At 46.1% G+C, this 20,820-nt stretch overlaps 1 protein-coding gene across 1 annotated transcript in view; it reads right to left on the bottom strand.

Moving 5' to 3' along the window:
- The window catches only part of LOC310784501 (glutamate receptor ionotropic, NMDA 1-like), a gene marked incomplete at both ends in the record, with an annotated part of 339,903 nt that overhangs the window by 145,023 nt on the left and 174,060 nt on the right, over positions 1 to 20,820 (bottom strand). Inside the window, one exon of the mRNA XM_083645485.1 lies at positions 2,717 to 2,867. Within this exon, the coding sequence (XP_083501611.1) occupies positions 2,717 to 2,867 (151 nt within the window). The remainder of the gene's footprint in view (positions 1 to 2,716; positions 2,868 to 20,820) is intronic.

The following is a 20,820-nucleotide window of genomic DNA, read 5'->3' as shown; positions in this document are numbered from 1 at the left end:
AGATCAGGGAAGTCCAGAGATGACACAGAAAAAGTTTGGGCTCATTCGGGCAAATGGCCTAGGACGAGTTCGTTTTTTTTTTTTGGAAAATCTAGCAGGCTTAAATGGGTGTGAGTTATGGGTCAATACGCAAAAGGGTCTGTTATAGCGCCACCATCTGGCCAATATGGCTAATTTTTTGTCTCTGAGCAGTGGGGCACATTTCCAACCTATGTGCAAGGTCTGGCTACTGTAGCCCTTACGGTTTTTGACGTGCATGCTGTTTTAGGGCAGAATAATAATAATAATAAACGGAACAGATACAATAGGGATCCACGCACTTCGTGCTTGGACCCCTAATAATCAATTTTTGGCATTTGTGAATCGATGCAGAATCGTGCACGTCCGCATCGCGATGCATCTTATAATCGATTATTTTTGACACCCCTACTCTGCATGACCTTATCGTGGCTAATGTTATCAGCACCGCGGGTCGCGGGCCCGCTGGGTAACCTGCAAAGTTGTGTAATGGCCTAATGGGTAAGAAATATCTATCCTATAATAAGAATATGAATGATCTGTGTGTGTGTGTGTGTGTGTGTGTGTGTGTGTGTGTGTGTTTGAGAGAGTGAGTGAGTGAGTTCAGTACACAACTCTCAACCATGACGAATGATGTGCGGTGAGCGTCCTGGTGCTAACTGGCTGCCGTGCATCACCCAGGTGGGTGCTACACATCACCCAGGTGGGTGCTACACACATGAAACGCTTTGAGTAATTTGATTTTTTCAATTCAATTCAAACCTTTATTTAACCAGAAAATAAAACCCATTGAGACCCAGGTCTCTTTTTCAAGGGTGATCTGGCCAAGAAGGCAGGGCACATTTCACGTCAGACCAAAATACATGTACACAAGTACAAAACACAGTACTAATACAAGACTACTGTCAATAGACTACCATCACTCGAATTGGAGAGTATTCATTACAAATTAATCTAAAAAATACAAGCACAAATAAAACGGTACAATCAAACATCCCTCAGCATAATGAGAACAACTAGTAAAAAAAACAGGGGTAAAGAAGAGTGCTACACTTCAAAGCAGGAGCAGCAAGTGGCAAGTATTCCAGTTATTTTTTGTTTGAAACTATACAAAGAAATCAAAGAGTCCAGCTTAAGACGGGTCTGAAGGTTGTTCCAAGACCAAGGGCCAAAATAAAATATACTTCTTTTGCTTGCATCAGTCCACACGGGTGGCACTTTAAAATGCACCCAGGCACTGGATCTGACATTGAGAGAATTCTGAATAATTTCAAACTTGGAACAAATGGAACATGGAAGCTTTCCAAGAATAGCCTTATACATAAAAACATACGAGTGTTGCAACCTGCGTGTAGCAAGTGAAGACCATCCAACCAAAGAGTAAAGCGTCCAGTGTTGCGTCCTATATGCTGAGTTAGTGATAAATCTCAGAGCAGCATGGTAGAGCGGGTCAAGTTTAGCTAGGGCAGTGGGACAAGCAAATATATAAACTGTGTCACCAGAATCTAGCTGTGACAGAAATAGGGCCGTAACCAGCTGTTTGCGGGAAGAGGGAGAAAAACATGCTTTTACTCTCTAAAAGAAACCAATTGTAAACTTGAGTTTCTTGACTAAAACATCGATATGATATTTACAGTAAAATCAAGATTCTTGTCCAGCCAGAGGCCAACGTATTTGTAGGTTTCAATAAACTCAATGGGAGTACCTTCAAGGGTGGAAATAGAAAGAGAAGAAAAACTGACCTATTTGGAGCAAATACCATTGCCTTAGTTTTATTAGAAAAGCGTTAAATAAGAGTCTAAACTTTCTAAAAGTTTTGAGTCTAAACTTCAATTTTTTTTATATATATTTTTCCCCCCCCCATTTTATCCCCCATTAGTGCTCACTTGATTTCTCAATCCTGGTTGCTACTCCATCCTCTGCCGATCTGGGGAGAGCCGAGACTGGCTCCATGCTTCCTCCGAGACATGAGCAGTCAGCCAGCCGCTTCTTTTCACCTGCCAGAGGAAACTTCACCGGTAGGACATAGCACGTGGGAGGTTCACACTATTCCAACCAGTTCCCCTCCCTCTGAACAGGCGCCCTTAACGACCAGAGGAGGAACCACATTAGCAACCAGGATATTGCATGTTTTTGTGAAGGGGGTTCCTATATGAAGGAAACCCCCGGGAGGCACGGGGAGAACATGCAAACTCCACACAGAAAGGCCCTTTTGACGACCCCACCCGGGCGGTGGGCACTCGAGGACATGCGGACGGGCACGCATTCCTTCAGCGTTCACATCGTCCCAGGTGGGAATCGAACCCACGACCTTTGAGCTGTGAGGCGATAGTGCTTACCACTGCACCACCGTACCTCCTTAAACTTCAAATTTTTAAGAAAGAAAATAAATCTGGTTCCAGCTCCTTAAATGTGAATATTTTCTTGTTTATTTAGTCTCATTGACAGTAAACTGACTTATCTTTGGGTTGTGGACTGTTGGTCAGGACAAAAGAAGACATTTGAGGACGTCATCTTGGGCTTTGGGGAAAAGTGATCGAAAATGTTCACTATTTTATGACATTGTATAAACCAATCAATTAGTGGAGAAAATAATTGACAGATTAATCGATAATGAAAATAATCGTTAGTTGCAGCCCTACATGTAATCAATTATTATTCCAGTATAATCCTGTTATTAAATGAAGGAGCACAGTACCTGCGATCCATTGAAGACTCCGACCTGGACGAGGCGTCCGGGCTTCTGCTGGTAGTTGAGGATGCTGTAGGTGGCGAAGCGCCGGTCGCCGTCGTCGTTAAACTCGATCCGCCCTGTCAGGCCATCAGGGTACTTGGACGACATCAGCACCCTGGGGAGCCAATCAGAGAGCCGGAAGCTCAGTGTTGGCGCTAGGTTCTGGTTTGGTTTGTTTATTTAAAAAGGAAGCCACTCGGTGACTCCACTGTAGAAATAGTCTCTGAAGCCAGACTGTCTCTTCTACATTCTCTGAATGCATCATATGCAGTCTGTACTTCACGCCTACAGAGACTGGTCAAAGGACATTGGGGGGAAATGGTTCAGAGGAGGAAGTTCGAACCGATGCAGGTGATTGGAGAAACATGATTGGAGAAACGCTGATGTCCCCTTTCCGTTTTGGCCAAGGTTTCCCAGCTTGAAGTACAGACGTGTAGGCGGACGCATTTGAAAATTGCGGGAGCCAACTCGACTGTTTTAAGAGACTGTTGAAAGTTTTAAGAAACAGCTAAAAACGCATTTTTATGGGCATATTTTTAATTAATTTACCCATATTTAATAATTATTTTATGTTGTTGTAATGTGTTTTTTATTCTTCTCATCGGTCTTACTAAATTATTATCACAGTTGTTTCATTGCAGTATTTTTCCCTTTTGACCTTTGACCCAATGACCTTACTATTTCTTATTGTTTTAATCATTTCTACTGTAAAGCAGTTTAAGCTGCATTTTATGTTATGAGAGGTGCTATATAAATAAAGTTAATTATTATTATCATCATCATCATCATCGTCATCATCATTATCATTATTATTTGGGGCGGCTGTGGCTCAGGAGGTAGAGCGGGTCGTCCACTAATCAGAAGGTCGGTGATTCGATCCCCGGCTCCTCCAGTCAGCATGTCGAAGTGTCCTTGGGCAAGACACTGAACCCCAAATTGCTCCCGATGGCTGTGCTACCACCGTGCGTACAGTAGCAGCCGGCCGCCTTCGGTGTGTGAATGGGTGAATGTAGGCGCTTTAGATAAAAGCGGGTAACACTTTATATTAAGGTTCTATTAATAAGCGTTAATTAATAGGTAATACGGCTCTTATAAGGTGCTTATTATTATGTTAATAATACTATATAAGTGTTAATAATCGCATTATAAACATATTTATTGGTAGCTTAGACATTTATAAGCACTTTATAACCACCTTTACTATCTGGTTTTGTTACTTCATTAGCAGTTTGTTATTACCTTACTAGCAGTTAACTATGCACTTATTAACAGTTAACTATGCTTTTTGCAGGTACTGGATCTCACCTTATTAAGGTTAATAAATCATTTATTATGCACTTATTATGCTTTTTGTAGGTACCAGATCTAAAGCCAGAACATTAAGGTTGCTCATTATTAACATTATAACATTATTATTAACATTATTAAGGTTAATAAATCCTTTATTATGCTGGCTCAATGGAGGCAGATGTCTGAATGGCCAAACGGCCAGGAGAATGATTCTGAGAGATGTGTGTTTCACTCGGGGTTTTGTGTCTCTAAGAGGGACAGAATTGCATGATGGGACAAAAATGCAAATTAAGCCTCCCAGAGCCTTCTAAACAGCCAATAAGAGGTTTTTCTTGAATAACTAAGAACCGACACTTGGATCTTTCTGAAATTTTCATCGCTTATCCAGGAAGTGAGCATGGGCTAATGAGGTACCTGCAAAAAGCATAGTTAACTGTTAATAAGTGCATAGTTAACACCTGCTAATAAGGTAATAACAAACTATTTACAGTATTAGGCTTAATGAAGTAACAAAACCAGCTAGTAAAGGTGGTTATAAAGTGCTTATAAATGTGTTATAAGCTATTAACATCATAATAGTGTTAATAAGCACCTTATAAGAGCCTTAATACCTATTAATTAACGCTTATTAATATAACATTAACCCTAGAACACTAACGTCGGGTGATTTTCACCCGGACAATTGAATTCACGTGATTTTCATTGTCTTGCTGCTGTCTGACGTGGGCGGGTCCTTAGGTACCTTCAGGATGCTCACTGACGTCATTGAATGTAGGTTTGTTTCCCTGCTCCCATTCATGGTTTTTTCTACCGGCTACGTGTTCGGGTGATTTTCACCCGACGTTAGTGATAGAGGGTAAAATATCTTCGGGTTAGGGTTAATGGTATTGTGGTGACTTTTTTTTTTTTTCACCACACAAGTCCCATGAATGGGTGGACCGAAGGAGAAGTTGGGAGCTCCTGTTTTTTTTTGGGGGGGGGGGTGATTTTTTTATAATGATTACCTCATTTTTCCCGAATTTGACATATTTTTTATAGTGTCCCCCATAATAAACTTTTTTGTGTTTTTTGTGATATTTCACATTTAAAAACAAAAGAAGAGTACCTCAATTTGCCATGTATTGTTGTACTTTAAGATATTTTGATGAGAAGTATGTTTTATGGGGTATATTGCATCGGGTGAAATACACCCGACGTTAGTGATGGTGTGACTTTAAATCACGTTAGTGTTCTAGGGTTAATATAAAGCGTTACCTAAAAGGGCTATATAAATGCAGTCCATTTACCATTTACCATATTATTATTATTTCACTTCTTTGTATTGAACTCTAATGTCCACTCATATCCAACCAGACAATCACATAACATTCACCTTCCATTTTCCCCGCACAATTTTAGGTCAATATAACATTAGATATAGAGGTCCACCCTTGCCTATTTTTAAATCAAGAATGAAAAAAACTGTGTTAAATCAATAATATCTCTTATCTGCACACATGTTTTGGCTCTTCTTCTTTACTTTTTCTTTTTTTCGTTAAATTTTAATTTTATATCATACTTGCTGAATTTGTTTCTACTTATGATGTTATACAAGTAGAGGCCTCGTAGGCCCTTGCGGGTCTCTTGCCTTGACGTTTCATATATTTTTTTTCAGAGTTAAATATCTAAATATAGCTGAATTGATTAGTTTAACCAAGTAAAACAATTTTTATAAGCATTTTACAAAATGTCTATGAAAAAATGAATGGTGGATGAAATTAGGTTACTTTTGCACTCTATACGGATATCACTTCAAGAAGCAAAATAATCAAAATAACACAATAGGACTATATCGTTTTAGGTGTACATGGCTGTGACTTCTAGAGAGTGCAATAGACTGAGGTGACATCAAACCATGACATCATCCCCCTATGACATGATGTGAGCTGATGCATTGGCTATATAGGTCAGATAGAGAGGAGAGGAGTGATAGGGCTGTGTGTTATTGCAGCTCTGTACAGATTAGTGAAGGCTCAGCTGTTCAGCTCTCCTGACAGCACAGGCCACTGTTACACTGATTTAACCATCAGTCTACATTTAACTAATGTTAAATAGTGGTAATAAGATACTGTCATGTGGCAGTGTGTTGTTTAACTCTAGTGAATTATAGTGAAATTAAACTATTCCAATTTAGCTGGAGACCCCTGGAGGTCCCAGACCACAGCTTGAGAACCAGTGAGGCACTAGCCTCGGCGGAGAACTTGCATTTCCACAATTTCAACTTTTCATGACCTAAAGGTATTTTCAGACCAGATGTGAATAATTTGTGTGAATAAATCGCAAGTCAATTAAAAAAAAAGAACCCACATCTGTGAGCCTATCCACACCAAAAACAGAACCTTCCATATTTCGGGTGAATTTTAACTTTTTTCCCCGCAGCTGTTTCGATTTCTGCTGATTCTGGATGCTGATATAGCTAGATATGCGGCTACAGGCTGGTAATATTTGTCAAATTGGTAACCAGAGGACCCAGGATGCCAGTGGCACCTAAGCTTGATCAGAGGGAAATCAATAATGTCTTGATTATGAAATGACACCAAGTGCTTCACACACAATAAACGTTATTGGCTCCATTCTCCCACTCTGCCACTCACGCTCAGCTCACCAAATGCGCACCACTAAAGAGGGGAGAGCTGTCCAGACGGGCGTGGGCCGGCTGAAAGAGAGTGACATCGCCGGCCCCTCTCCATGGGAAACGACACACCACAGTTGGTATCATGCCGAATACTGCATCCCCACTGAGAATTGCATCCACAATATAGTTTTGACTGTTTTGACTTATAGAGGACATGAAACATTTGATGATATGACGCTAGGTAATTTGCATTTTACCTCAGACAAGACAGGACACTGCTTTCAAGTCTGAAATGTACCTAGATCAGTGGTTCCCAAACACTGAGCTATATTACATAACGCAGACTGCGACTCCACCTCCTCCCAGTATGCTCTTGTGAGGCATAAGTATCTCAGATTTAGTGAACCGGATTCTGCGCAGTAGCTCCGTTGGGTTGGAACCTGTGTAAGGTCCCCGCCCCTCTGAACTTTTTTACGTAGCTGCTGGTTCTAGATTAGCGCAGAGTGTGTAGTGTATTTATACAGTCAATGCACTGTAAATATGGCACTTTAAGTTCTAATCATTGTTGTCTCACCAAAAATAACCATGTAGATTCCCACTATGAGGTCAGTTTATCAAAATTATGCTCTCTATCGTTGCAACGGCCTAAAAACTGCGCTTAGTGCCAGGCGCAGCGCAGATTAGTGGGCGTGGACCGGCCCACTCGATATTTTGGTGTCGGCGCTACACGCAGCCTTAAGCATTATAACCACGCCTTTTAAGCATAAAATTATGCATAACCTGCTCATTGGAGAAGTGCAATAAACGAATCACAAGCTTCCCTTTTAAGCTCCAATTCCACCGAGCGATCCAGTCCGGTCAGAAAAGCCAACCAAAGCGCTCTGAGCTCCCCCCTCTGAATGACAGGGGCTCAAAACTAGATAGAACAACTTTTTTCCATCGGTCTTTGTGCCTGTCTGACGCGCGAGAGAGAGGGAGAGAGAGAGAGATAGAGACGCACGAGAGAGAGAGAGAGAGAGAGAGGTAGAGAGAGGAGAGCTGTGCGTAAATACGCGCAGTCATATCCGCGGCGCACTGAATAAGGCCTGGTTTTGAAAAGCGATAAGCGCTAAATTAACCCGACCTGTAAAGTCTATGTGATGTAAAGTATGGGCGGCTGTAGCTCAGGAGGTAGAGCGAGTCGTCCACTAATCGCTTTGGATAAAAGAGGTCGGTGGTTCGATTCCCGCTTCCTCCAGTCTGCATGTCGAAGTGTCCTTGGGCAAGATACTGAACCCCAAATTGCTCCTGATCGTGTGCCAGCACCCTGGTAGTAGCCTGCCGCCATCGATGTATGAATGGGTGAATGTACCTACTGATTGTAAAGCGCTTTGGATAAAAACGCTATATAAATGCAGGCCATTTACCAATTGTATGTTTAATATTTTTTTTACTGTTACTAGTATTTTGAGACAAAGCTGCCTGCAGCCATACTGTAGCCTATAGGCTTATGTTTACATTGTATAGCCAAAGCTAATTGTGTGAAGACTAGACTAATTACCAGGCAGCAGAGCCAAAGCTCAGTGTTGTATTTTTCTACATTTTATATTTTCTACTATTTCTTGTTTATATTAATGTTAATATTCACTTATCTTAAGATTATATTCAAAATATTATATTCAATAAATAATGTTTGTTTATTCCTCATTCTGTTCTGTATGTCTACTTACTCTGAGATTGACAGATGGAGCAAACTGTTTTAAAGGAGGGAGGATTGTAGTGGGAGCACTGAGGGTATCAGGTACGACTGTGTGGCAAAGGCAAAAGGCCAGGAGGGCAGCTTAGCAGAATCTTGCTTAGGGCCCCTGGGAGGTCAGGACCGGCACTGCCGATATCAATCCGATTGGATCTTTTTCCCGCGCTTATACAACTAAGCTGTTAACTCATTGAGTGCCAATGACGACAATCGTCGTCAATTCGAATACTAACGTAGAGTGCCAATGACGACGATTGTCGTCAATTGCGTTTTTTGATGGTGGGACGTGGATCAATGCCTAATACATCTCCTGTAAAATTTTGGGGCATGTTGAATGTGTATAACCTATTTTACCGACCCATTAGGTGGCGACAGTGCTCTCCAGATTAGAGAAAGTTGAGTAAAAACAGCAGAAAAAGCTGTGATGAAACCATTCTCATGAGAATGGTTTGGCTTTTCGCTGTCGCGCTGGGAGCCGGCGCACAATGGTGGGGGCTCCGAAAATAGACTCTGGGTGCAGCACACTTTGAAACGCGCAGCAGAAAGCCCAGAAAGCCCAGAATCGGATGCAGCTTCATCCCAGCTCACAACCGAAACCCCAGAAACGAGCGAGCCCGATCCAGAGTCCCCCGACGAGCGGCCGCCATCCGAACGTGGATCCGCAAGCAGCAGAGACTCGCCTGACAAGCAGCAGAGCGAGCAGAGCCACCAGAGACACACCCACGGAGGAGGAGTTTGCAGTAGAGGGGGGTGGGGGTGCTGTTATATTGAAGGAAATTACTGTTCAGATGTTTCAGGTCAGAAAATATTAGCTTCAGAGTCAGTGATTTGCTTGAAATGCTTCATTTCACAAAAGGCTGAATATCTCAGCTTCTAGATGGAAACGCCTGTTTTTGCTGTTTTTGACCTATCTTCTCCGGCTGATAACTAAAGAACGGAAAATGATATCAATAAACTTTTTTTTGCTGCTGATACAATACAGTAGAGTCTCATCGTTCTTTGTGCGTGTTCGGTGTTTACATAGTAATATCACACAATATTCTGTGGGCCTCGAGAAATCACTGAAAACGCTCTGAAACTCTGGCACTGGGAGCGTCCGTTCTCCAAAAGTGGCTGGCACTCAATGAGTTAATAATAAATGTACCAATGCACTTTGCTTAACCCAGCCATCTAAACAGCATGTTCAATTTGTGGAACAATATTTGTTCCTTAATATTCTTTAAATGAAAGGCTATAGCCCAGAACATAGACTCAGTAATGCACTAATGCTTGCTGCTTCTTTTTAAGCCTTCACACGCACGCACGCACGCATGCACGCACGCACGCACGCAGGCACGCACACACACACACACACGTCCTTGTTATAACTGTCCCTGGTCTCCCCTACTTTCGTGTTGCATGAAACAAGGGGCAGAGCGCAGTTCACGGATCATGGTGTTTGTAAACACGGGCACATGGCCTAATCTAGTTTTATTTGGCATTTCCAAGGAAGATTTGGACTTTTGGGATGAATTATAATAAGGACTAACAGGAGGAGAGAACAACTAACTTTATCGTTGCTGAGTTGGGTGAGTGTTTATTAGCGTTAATCTGCTGATCCGTTATGCAGAAAGTGCATAAATTTGACTCACTTCTGGGAATGGTAACGTAGCCTATTATTAATTGTGATAGCATGCTGTGCTGCGTGGAATTGACACGGCTGGCGGTGTGTTTTGTGGCTCACCGGTGTCTAGTTGGAGTGAATCTGCATCTGATCTCCTCTCTCCCTCTCTCTGTAACATTGCAGTCAGGTTTGTGTGTGATACAGTGACCATCTGATCTCCTCTCTCCCTCTCTCTGTAACGTTGCAGTCAGGTTTGTGTGTGATAGGGGGCACGGTGGCTCAGTGGTAGAGCTGTCGCCTCACAGTCAGAAGGTCCTGAGTTCGATTCTCGCCTGGGACACTGTGGGCGCTGTGGTTGTGTTCCCCCCCATATCTTCAGTGCCTACTGCCCAGGTGGGGTATCTCGTCGTAAGGGCCTTTCTCTCTGTGTGGAGTTTGCATGTTCTCCCCGTGCTCCCCCAGGGGGTTCCTCCGTATATAACCCCCCCACTAAAAACATGCAGAAGATCAGATCGTCATCGTCATCTGACCAGTGACGACAACATCCGAAGTTGGTCCCCGGGCGCTGTACGAGAAAGTGACCACTGCTCCTGGCCTGCCCCCCGGAGGAAAGGACATGCCTGGATGGGTTAAATGCAGAGGACACTTTTCACCGGCCACCATCAGCATGAGTGTGTTGTGGCCGCATGCATGTGTTGTGGTGTTCGTGTGACAATAAAAGACGGGGCTTGTCCCGTTAAGAGAGAGACGAGAGAGAGTGATACAGTGACCAGTGTATCGGGCAGGCAGTCTGTGTTGAAGTTTCCTATGCTTAAAACACTTGCATCATATTAAATTGCATCCGGCTTTTTTCTTCCTTGATCAACACAGCTGTGATGACAACACAGTCCAATCTCACTCTGTTCACATGCTGCGGTTGTTCATCTACATCCGTGACGGCGCATTGCTCAAAGTTTAGTGAAGCATTTAGTGATAGTTTAGGCTATGGATCGGATCGGATTCTACTTCTTTTTCCCACCAAATACCCGATCCAGTGATTTGAGCCGGATCGGCTCCGATACCGATACTGAGTATCGGATCGGACCATCCATAATAAATACCACACATATAAACACAAAACTGCCTTCTTAACTCAATCTAGTTGTAACTAAGATATCCGCTGTGAAAAGAAAATAATCCAACCACAGATTTAGCTACTACATCTGAAAACTTTACATGTAGCTTTAGCTAATCACTACCTGCTAACGATAGGTCTTGTTGTTGAATCTCACGAGAGTGTGTTGCTGAGACAGGTCTCAAACAAGTATATTTTCTCTCCAACTGAAATGGACAGATCGCCTGATCTGTCTGAAAAATGCCATTTTGGCAGAATGTTCAGAAGATATGTGGCTTGTGGACTCCAATAGATTCAGGACCTGCTGCTAGTCTCCTAAGGTGGGGAGGGCAGTGGAGAAACCCACGTGACACAGATACAGGAAGTGACTGGAATAGAGCTGCAGCGTTACTGATTTTTTTCCTCACCACACAAAATGAGTGAAGCTATCCAAACCGTCACAGTATTAAACGGTATAAAAGAATCAAACTCAGATGTTGTAAAATAATTGGTTCCTAAATAAACATTCTGAATGCATTTATTCCTCTACTAGTCTATTCTTTATAGCCCTCTATAGTCGATCTTTATTCCAGTGTTGTCATTAAGAGGCCGACTTTGCAGCTTGAATATTTAATTGGCAGGCATTTAACAGTCACTCTCGGCAAGGACACGTCGTTATTTAAACGAAGACAACATGCACGCTCCTATCTATTTACATTTGCAGACACACTTATGATGAGCCAATATCTCCTCGACATTGCCTTGATGAAACAAGGCTAGGTCGAAACCTAGCGCAGAAAAGTGTTGACAAGCCTGTCCGCTTAGCTGTTAGTGGCAAAAGTATGAAGGATACTTGTCTAACATATTTCATTGCAGGATGATGTTGTGTGTTGGAGTACGCTACATCTTAAAATCAAATAGCCTATGTGTTTGATTTTAAGATATTTTTACCCCAAAAATAAATAGGCTGTTTAGCCCAATGTTTTTGTGTCTTTGAATCAATCACCTAAATCCGCTTTTTTACGGACAAAATGATTAATATCAGGCAAGCTATTAGTGGCTCCACTAAGAAATGATGTGACATCATCCTACCCACAAAACCCTAGCTCGATAAATTTGTCCCAGTTCAGCGCTATCGACTACAACATTTTAGAGGAAACTGTGCAAGGCCTTAAATCATCTTCGTGTTGTCTCGACACCCTTCCAGCAAGTTTTTTTTAAAGCGTTTATAGCTGCTTGTCGTCTGACTTACTGCAAATAGTTAATAACTCCCTTCTGACCGGCACCTTTCCTGAGTCCCTGCAGTTCTCTATCGTTATCGGGGTTTACCCTCCAATACAGAGATATTAATATATCTTGTATGGGAAGCTGATTACAAATGGAATCAGGTGACGTGAATAATTACTTTAAGACAATCCACCTGTGGACGTGGTTACACCCAAGCCTATAAAGCCCCTGTTAACCACGCCTACTTCGACTTTTTCGATTTCACTTGTGAGCAGCGTGACGTGCTCGGTAACGAAAAAGAAAGACGATCAAAATAGAAGCTGGGGACTATCTCACAGAGACAGCCTTGCCGCTTACCTTCGGGTAAGAGAGGGGAAGATTGCCGCTCGTGGTGGCTGTTGCTGAGGTGGATTAAGCAGACGCACAAACTCTGCGCTGACACATTGGCTCCAGGTTGCTGGAGTCTTCCGTGTCGGGGGCGCTAGGGCCGGGCTCTCGGTTCCGTAACAGGACGAGGAGGGCAGGTCCGTGGGTTTGTGGCAGTCGGTCCCCATAAATCACAACGTCCTCGGCGCCGGACATATTGCCTCCAGGTTCCTGGAGGTTAACGTGTCCCTACGGCGTTAGGTCCTGTTTATCTGTCCGTAACAGGGCATGAGAGCAGGGCTGCGAGAGTTGTGGACTATCGCTCCCTCCCCCTCTATGTCCACGTCTGTCTGGCGTTGCGGGCATTAAAGACGGTACACACACTAGAAAAAGTGAACGCTGGAAAGTGGGTGACAACTCCAAAGTGCCGCTGAGTTTCCGCATGTCATTCGCGAAGGCGGGCGTGTCAAGCTAGCGCAGTCCTGCACTTCCTTCCGATTTCACAATAAGATTGGAATAAATAAATAAATAAATATGGCGTCTATGAGCCATATCTGTGTGACATGTGGAGTACAATTGCCTGTTCAAGATGGGCATGCTGTATGTGTGTACTGTTTTGGAGAGGAACATGCCACTGAAGCATTTACTGATCCCTCCTCTTGTATAGAGTGCAGTATTTTTCCAACTCAATCCCTGGAGGCTCGACTTTGGGTGTTTAAGGGTAAGCGCAGACAGGTTGCGATAGCACCCCCCGCTGCACCCGAGGTAGTGAAGCGCCTCAGAGTGGGGGGAAGTGGGGGGTATCCGTCAGGGGATCCCCGCCCCTCTCTCACAGTTAGGTCTTTTTTACCTGATGACAGGATCAGGGTTGACGACACTGATGACCAGGAAGATGTCGATGTCAACATTGAGGGGTTATCGGAGGACGAAGGGGGGGTCAGAGAGGGGGGCGCCATAGAGAGCACCATAGAGGGCGAATCGTTCAATGAACGGAAAAGATTCAGGGATCTGATCGAAAGGGCTTCCCAAGCCTTGGGACTTCAGCCGATCAGGGACCAAGCCCCTCCCTCCTCACGTTTTGATGATGAAAGCGATGCACCAGGTCCAGAGGTTCCATTTAAGGTGCCTCTCCTCCCAGAAGTGGAGAACCTGATGCAGGCGGGGTTTGCAACCCCCATGGCTACTTTCGCCGGTTCTTCTGCTAGCAGACGGCTGGCTGCTATGCAGGATGGGGAGAAGATGGGCTGTGGGGCGTTGCCGCGACTGGACCAGTCCTTAGCGGCTCTTTTGTTTCCGGCCAGCCCAGCGCTGGGGCCGGTTACGCCAACAGGGGACTGTAAAATGATGGACGCCGCACTGTCTAAAGTGCATAGGCCCATAGCAGTTCTGGCACGGCTGGCTAACACGGGCTCCATACTAGCCCTGTATCAGAGGAAGCTAGTATGTCAGCTGAACACAGAGGCTGATGCGGGTCTCATTGCTGAGATACAGCTAGTGTCATCGGTCTTATCTCAGCTGATGAAGGAGCAGGTGTCGACTGCCGGGAGGGGTGTGTCTACACTCTGGGTGGCTAGACGCCAGCTGTGGCTGTCCCGGTCCAGGTTGCGAAAAGAGGACCACGCGGCCCTTTTGAGACTGCCGGTCGCGCCGCCAGCCATGTTTGGTCTTGGGGCGATGGCTATGTTGCAGCAGGCACAGGAAGCCCGCCGTTGTGCTAAAGAGGTTTCCGGTGTACTGACCCCCGTGTGGCACAAACGGTCTGGGGGCAGGAAGGAGGCCCCTGCACCGACACAGAGGTCAGGCTGGGCCGCACCGACACAGAGGTCAGGCTGGGGCCCAGATGACCTGAGGGCCACTCTGAATGCACGTCGTGGACACGACAGCGCAGTCAGAGGTATGGCCAGGGGCAGGAGAGGCAGAGGCCGCAACAGGTCGAGGCCTCCACCTTCTTCCTGACGCCACCTTACGTCCAGCCTGCCTCCAGCTAGCCCAGGAGCGTCTTGTAACGTGGAGGGCACTGCAGGCGAGTCCCTGGGTGGTTTCAACCATGACCCAGGGCTATCGTATTCAGTTTGCTCGTCGTCCTCCGACCTCGAGGACCCCGACGATCTTCACGGTTGTGAGCGGTGAGCACAAGGCAGTGCTTCAAGCCGAGGTTTCCACCCTGTTGGAGAAAGGAGACATCAGGGAGGTGCCTCAGGGCAGCAAACAGGCTGGGTTTTACTCCCGCTATTTTATCATCCCCAAGAAGGATGGGAGACTACGCCCCATTTTAGATCTCAGGGGTCTCAACAAACATCTCAGGCGTCTGCCTTGCAAGATGCTGACCATCCCGAGGGTGCGACAGTCCATCTGCAGAGGGGACTGGTTTGTCACCATAGACCTAAAGGATGCCTACTTCCAAATTCCGATCTGGGAAGGGCATTGGCGGTTCCTCAGGTTCGCTTTCGACGACAAGGAGTACGAGTTCCGGGTCCTGCCGTTCGGAATCTCCTTGGCTCCCCGCACCTTTACCAGGTGCATGGATGCCGTTTTGTCGCCTCTGCGACAGAAGGGGATACGAATCCTGAATTATCTGGACGACTGGCTCCTGTGCACACAGAAGTTCAGTGTCGGGCTCATTTGGCCATCCTCCTGGAGCAGGTGCAGCAGCTGGGTCTGCTGCTCAATCCAGAGAATTGCAGGCTGGAGCCTTCACAGAAGACGCAGTTTGTGGGCCTAGTGGTGGACTCCCAGGCTGCGTTGGTGTCGCTGAAGCAGGCAGCTGCCCATCAGCTCTTGCCTCTGGCCAGTTCAGGCTGGGAGCGGGAGTCACATGGAGGCTGTGTCTCCGCCTTTTGGGCCTGATGGCGTCTTCAGTCCAGGCTGTCCCGTTGGCCCTCCTACACATGCGGCCAGTGCAAAGGCTCCTTCTAGGCCTGGGGCTGAGCCCCAGGAGTCGCCTAAATTCCACAGTAATCGTCACCAGGCGATTGCGGGCAGCTCTCCATTGGTGGGAGGACAGTGTGAATCTCAGCAGAGGAAGTCTGCTTGGGCCGGTGACACATCGTCATTTAATAATGACAGATGCGTCACTGACAGGTTGGGGGGCAGTGTACAGGGGGCACGGTACCAGCGGTCGCTGGGGCAGGCCTCACACCACCCAGCACATCAACATGTTGGAGCTGACGGCAATACATCTGGCGCTGTGCCATTTTCTGCTGTGTCTTCAGGGCCAACATGTCTTGGTGAAGACAGACAGCGTGGCAGCAGCTGCGTACATCAACAGGCAAGGGGGGCTGGTCTCCCCTCGCCTTTGCGAGCTGGCACGCCGGCTTTGGCTTCGTTCCATTTGCCAGGGCTGGACAATCGTGCAGCAGATCAGCTGTCCAGGGGGGGTCCGGACCCAGGAGGGTGGTCACGGGGATTTGGCTCAGATATGGGCGAGCAGAGGTCGACCTGTTTGCATCACAGGAATCCACCCACTGTCCCCTGTTCTTCTCATTAGGGAAGGACAAACCTCCCCTCGGAGTGGACGCTTTGGCTCACCCTTGTCCTGCTGTACGCTTTCCCACCATTTGTGCTCCTTCCGGCCCTCTTACAGAGGGTGCAGTCGGAAGAAATGAGGCTGGTCCTGGTGGCCCCGTGTTGGCCACAAATGACCTGGTTCTCAGACATCCCGCCACTGCTCGACGGGACCCCATGGGAGCTCCCAGTGCGGCAGGACTTGCTGTCCCAGGCACAGGGTACTCTGCTCCACTCCTTTCCCCAAGGGCTCAAGCTCTGGGTATGGCCCCTGAGGGGACCAAACTTTTAGCCATGGGGCTGTCTCCTTCAGTGGTTGGGACATTACAAGAGGCTCGGGCGCCATCAACAAGAGCACTTTATGCATGCAGATGGAGAGCCTTTGCAGCCTGGTGCAGGGAGCACCAGTTTGACCCGCTGGCAAGCGCTGCCCCGGCCGTGGTGCAGTTCCTGCAGGGGCTGTTGGATGCTGGGAAGTCGCTGCCCACCCTCAGGGATATGGGGGCGGCGATAAAGGCAGCTCAGGTTGGGAGATATCGTTTGTCCAGAGAGGTGGACCAATTGATATCTCAGTTCCTCAAGGGCGCTAGGAGACGTGTCGGCCTACGGAGTAGGCCATCTCTCCCACCATGGGACTTGGAGCTGGTTCTAGCGGTGCTAGAAGCACCTCCGTTTGAGCCATTGGAGTCGGTGGACCTTAAGTGGCTGTCCCTGAAGTCTGCCCTTCTGTTCGCACTGGCCACGGCCAAGAGGGTGGGAGAGCAACATGCTCTCTCAGTAGACCAAGGCCTGTGCAGGTTCTTGCCGGAAGGAACAGGGGTGGTCTTGAGACCAAAACCTGCATTCCTTCCTAAGGTCGTGTCTACCCCTCAGCCGAGCCAGACTATCAAACTCCGGTCCCTCTACTCTGCTCCGACAGAGGAAGGGGAGCGCAGGCACTCGCTGGTTTGCCCGGTCAGGGCACTGAGAGTGTATATGGACCGGACACAGGGCCATAGGCGGACCGACCAGTTGTTTGTTTTGGACCAGACCGACTGGGGAAGCCGCTGTCGAAGGCCTGTCTTTCCCACTGGATTGTAGAAGCCATCCAGCAGACGTATGTGGGGGCTGAGGCGCCTTTCCCTTCGGGGGTGAGGGCACACTCGACCCGAGGCATGGCTACGTCCTGGGCGGCGTGGCACGGGGCATCTCTCAGTGACATCTGCGAGGCAGCCACCTGGTCGGCCCCTTCCACATTTGCTCGTTTTTACCGATATAATGTGGCTGCAGGCACGTCGTTCGGCGAACAGGTGCTTGGTGTAGCCCAGCGGTAAGAGAGGAAAAAATAAAAGTAAAGACAGTTTTGGTTTTTGTTTCCCTGTCAGTCAGCTCAGTGTGGGCTGGTCTGAGTGGCCTCACCTCCCCCCTAGTTGAGCCTTTGCGACTTGCGGGGCCAACTAGCCCTCGGTAGCGTCTGGCGCCGGGGCTCTAACAAAGCCGCAGCATCCTGCGTCGGGCAGAGCTGGCCGACTTTGGGGGGGGCTGTAAATAGTGTACATTGTATATAATTGTTGACACACTTAATGATTTTGTAGAGCACTGTTGGTGGTGGTGACATCTCATTCGAAACTACCACGATCCATCCTCCTGGGGGGGGGGGGGGGGGGGGGCTGGTGCTGCTCTATCCCTCACGGTGTGTCTTACAGCGGTTCCCATACAAGATATATTCATATCTCTGTATTGGAGCGTAAACCCCGATAACGATAGAGAACGTAAGGTTACATGATGTAACCATGGTTCTGTGAGTAGAGGGGTTTACCCTCCAGCAGAGGCCGCTCGGGATTCGTTCAATCGAAACTTTAGTCGAAGTAGGCGTGGTTAACAGGGGCTTTATAGGCTTGGGTGTAACCACGTCCACAGGTGGATTGTCTTAAAGTAATTATTCACGTCACCTGATTCCATTTGTAATCAGCTTCCCATACAAGATATATTCATATCTCTGCATTGGAGGGTAAACCCCTCTACTCAGAGAACCATGGTTACATCATGTAACCTTACGTTATTAAACCCTTACTAAAAAAGTGTAGATACATCGGTAATCAGTAACTACAGACCAATATCTAATCTCCCCTTTATAGGCAAAATAATTGAAAAGGTTGTTTACCTGCAACTCAATAGATTCCTAACCTCAAACAATCTCCTAGATAAACTCCAATCAGGCTTACGCCCCCATCACAGCACAGAAACCGCGCTTACTAGAATTAACTCAGACTCAGGCAAAAATTTGATTCTAGTGTTATTAGATCTTAGCGCTGCGTTTGACACTGTTGACCACTCAATACTATTAGACAGGCTAGAAAACTGGGTTGGGCTATCGGGTACGGTCCTCCAGTGGTTCAGGTCCTATCTTCAAGACAGGAAGTACTTTGTTTCCATTGGCAATTACTCATGTGACCTAACTACTATGACATGTGGGGTGCCTCAATGATCCATTATGGGGCCCGTTCTATTCAACCTTTATATGCTCCCTCTAGGCCTAATTATGCAAAAAAAACGAAATAGCTTATCATAACTACACAGACAACACTCAGCTGTATATAACTCTTTCCTCAGCTGACTATGCTCCCATAGACTCACTGTGCCAGTGCATTGACCAAATAAATAACTGGATGCGCCAGAATTTCCTCCAGCTAAACAAAGACAAAACAGAGGTGATCGTCTTCGGTCCCAAAGAACAAAGGCTTAAAATCACTGCACGCCTTGAGTCTCTATAACCTGACGCTGCCAGATGGACGGTTTAGCTCCACATTACGTTTCACTAAACCAGTCGATCTGGGAATGCAGTAACCCGATCCGCTGACGGAGGCGGGCACTTTTTCCAAGCTACTTGGCAGGTGATTGGATGACCCATCTGTCTATCACCGCTGGTGCGTGTTAACTTCAACCAATCAGATCGTCATGCCTCTGACGTAACGTTTGCGACCTGAGGACCTGTTGAAATGTTTGTTGCTAATTAGCGGCTAACAGCAGCCAGGAGTGTTTGGCTACGCGCAGCGAATTAACGAGTGGCCGTCCCTTGCGCTATTAATAGTTAATTGATGAAAACGGAGCGCAGTGCCACGTGTGTTTATTTACTATGCTGCCTCGCTATCTCCGTATAAGAACGTAAAGCGCTTTTGCGCAGCTTTGTGTGTGTTTTGTGGAAGCTAATGTAGGCTAACATGTGCTCCGGCTAGAGTGATGTGGGCTGGGGCCAGAGTTATGATTATTGCACGGGAATTTCCACAAACTAACGCATGAGCGATTAATAATTGGATTGGATTAATAAACGTTTTGATATTTTGGAAATGCTGTCCAGTTGAGAAATAACTGAAGTTATTGCTGCATCTACGATAGCCTCGCTAGCTTTAGCTTCCATGTTGACGAGTGAAAAGAACTGCAAAGACCATGTACCCACTACTTGCCCAGACGCTTCTCAGTAGCGTCACACAGAAAGCCCGCCTAAGGCTGCCGCTGATTCGTTGAGCCGGCCATGGTTTGACCAATCATCCTAACTGCCTGTGCATGACAAGATGGATTACGTCGAGAGAATCTCTTTTGATCTCGCGAGGTTATCCATCTTGCAAGCAAGGTTAGAGTCTCTATCGCTGAAGCCAAAGGATCAAGTTCAAAATCTTGGCGTTATTATTGATTCTCATCTCAACTTTAACTCCCACATTAAGTCTATCAGAAAATCAGCTTTTTATCATCTTAAAAATATAGCAAGAATTAGGGGCTACATGTCCAGACGGGATCTAGAAAAACTAATTCACGCCTTCATCTACAGTAGGTTAGACTACTGGAATAGCCTTTTCTCTGGTCTCTCCAAAAAAGAACTTAGGCAACTCCAGCTCATTCAGAATGCTGCTGCTAGAGTTCTAACAAGGACTAAGAAAGCTGATCATATTACTCCAGTTCTTAAGTCCTTACACTGGTTGCCAGTGTGTCATAGAATAGATTTTAAAATACTGTTACTAGTCTACAAATCACTTAACGGCCTAGGCCCAAAATACATCGCTGAATTGCTCCCACGCTACGAACCGTCTAGACCTCTCAGGTCAGCAGGGTCCGGCTTACCAACTGTCCCTACGATCAAATCAAATCATGGGAAGGCCGCATTCACCCACTATGCTTCTGCTAGCTGGAACACACTGCCTGAAGATCTCATCTGCCCCAACTTTACTTACTTTTAAAAATAGACTAAAGACTGTTATGTTTACCGTCGCTTTTAACTGCTGACAGTCGAGTCCAACTATTATAAAGGTTATGGACATTTTTTACTTGCTTAATGCACTTTTTATGCTCTTTCTCTGTTGTGATGTTTTTAAATTTATATTTTATCCTCTTATTCTTTTATTTCCTTGTGTCAACCATTTTATGTGAAGCACTTTGAATTGCCTCTGTGTATGAAATGTGTTATACAAATAAACTTGACTTATATATTCTCTTAATTGTATTAGATGATGCAATTTGATATCTTATAATGTATAATATAGCTATCATCTATATAGATAGATTTATAGATAGCTACATTACTAAATGTTACTTTAGGGTATTTATTTTTTTTCCCCCTGCAATTCCTTGGCTATAACGCAGCGTGTCACCCAAAGACTCAGGC

The sequence above is a fragment of the Poromitra crassiceps genome (genome assembly GCF_964638095.1).
Source record: "Poromitra crassiceps genome assembly, chromosome: 10".
NCBI classification, from domain to species: Eukaryota; Metazoa; Chordata; class Actinopteri; order Beryciformes; family Melamphaidae; genus Poromitra; species Poromitra crassiceps.
This window is presented reverse-complemented; position numbering and strand designations above follow the sequence as displayed.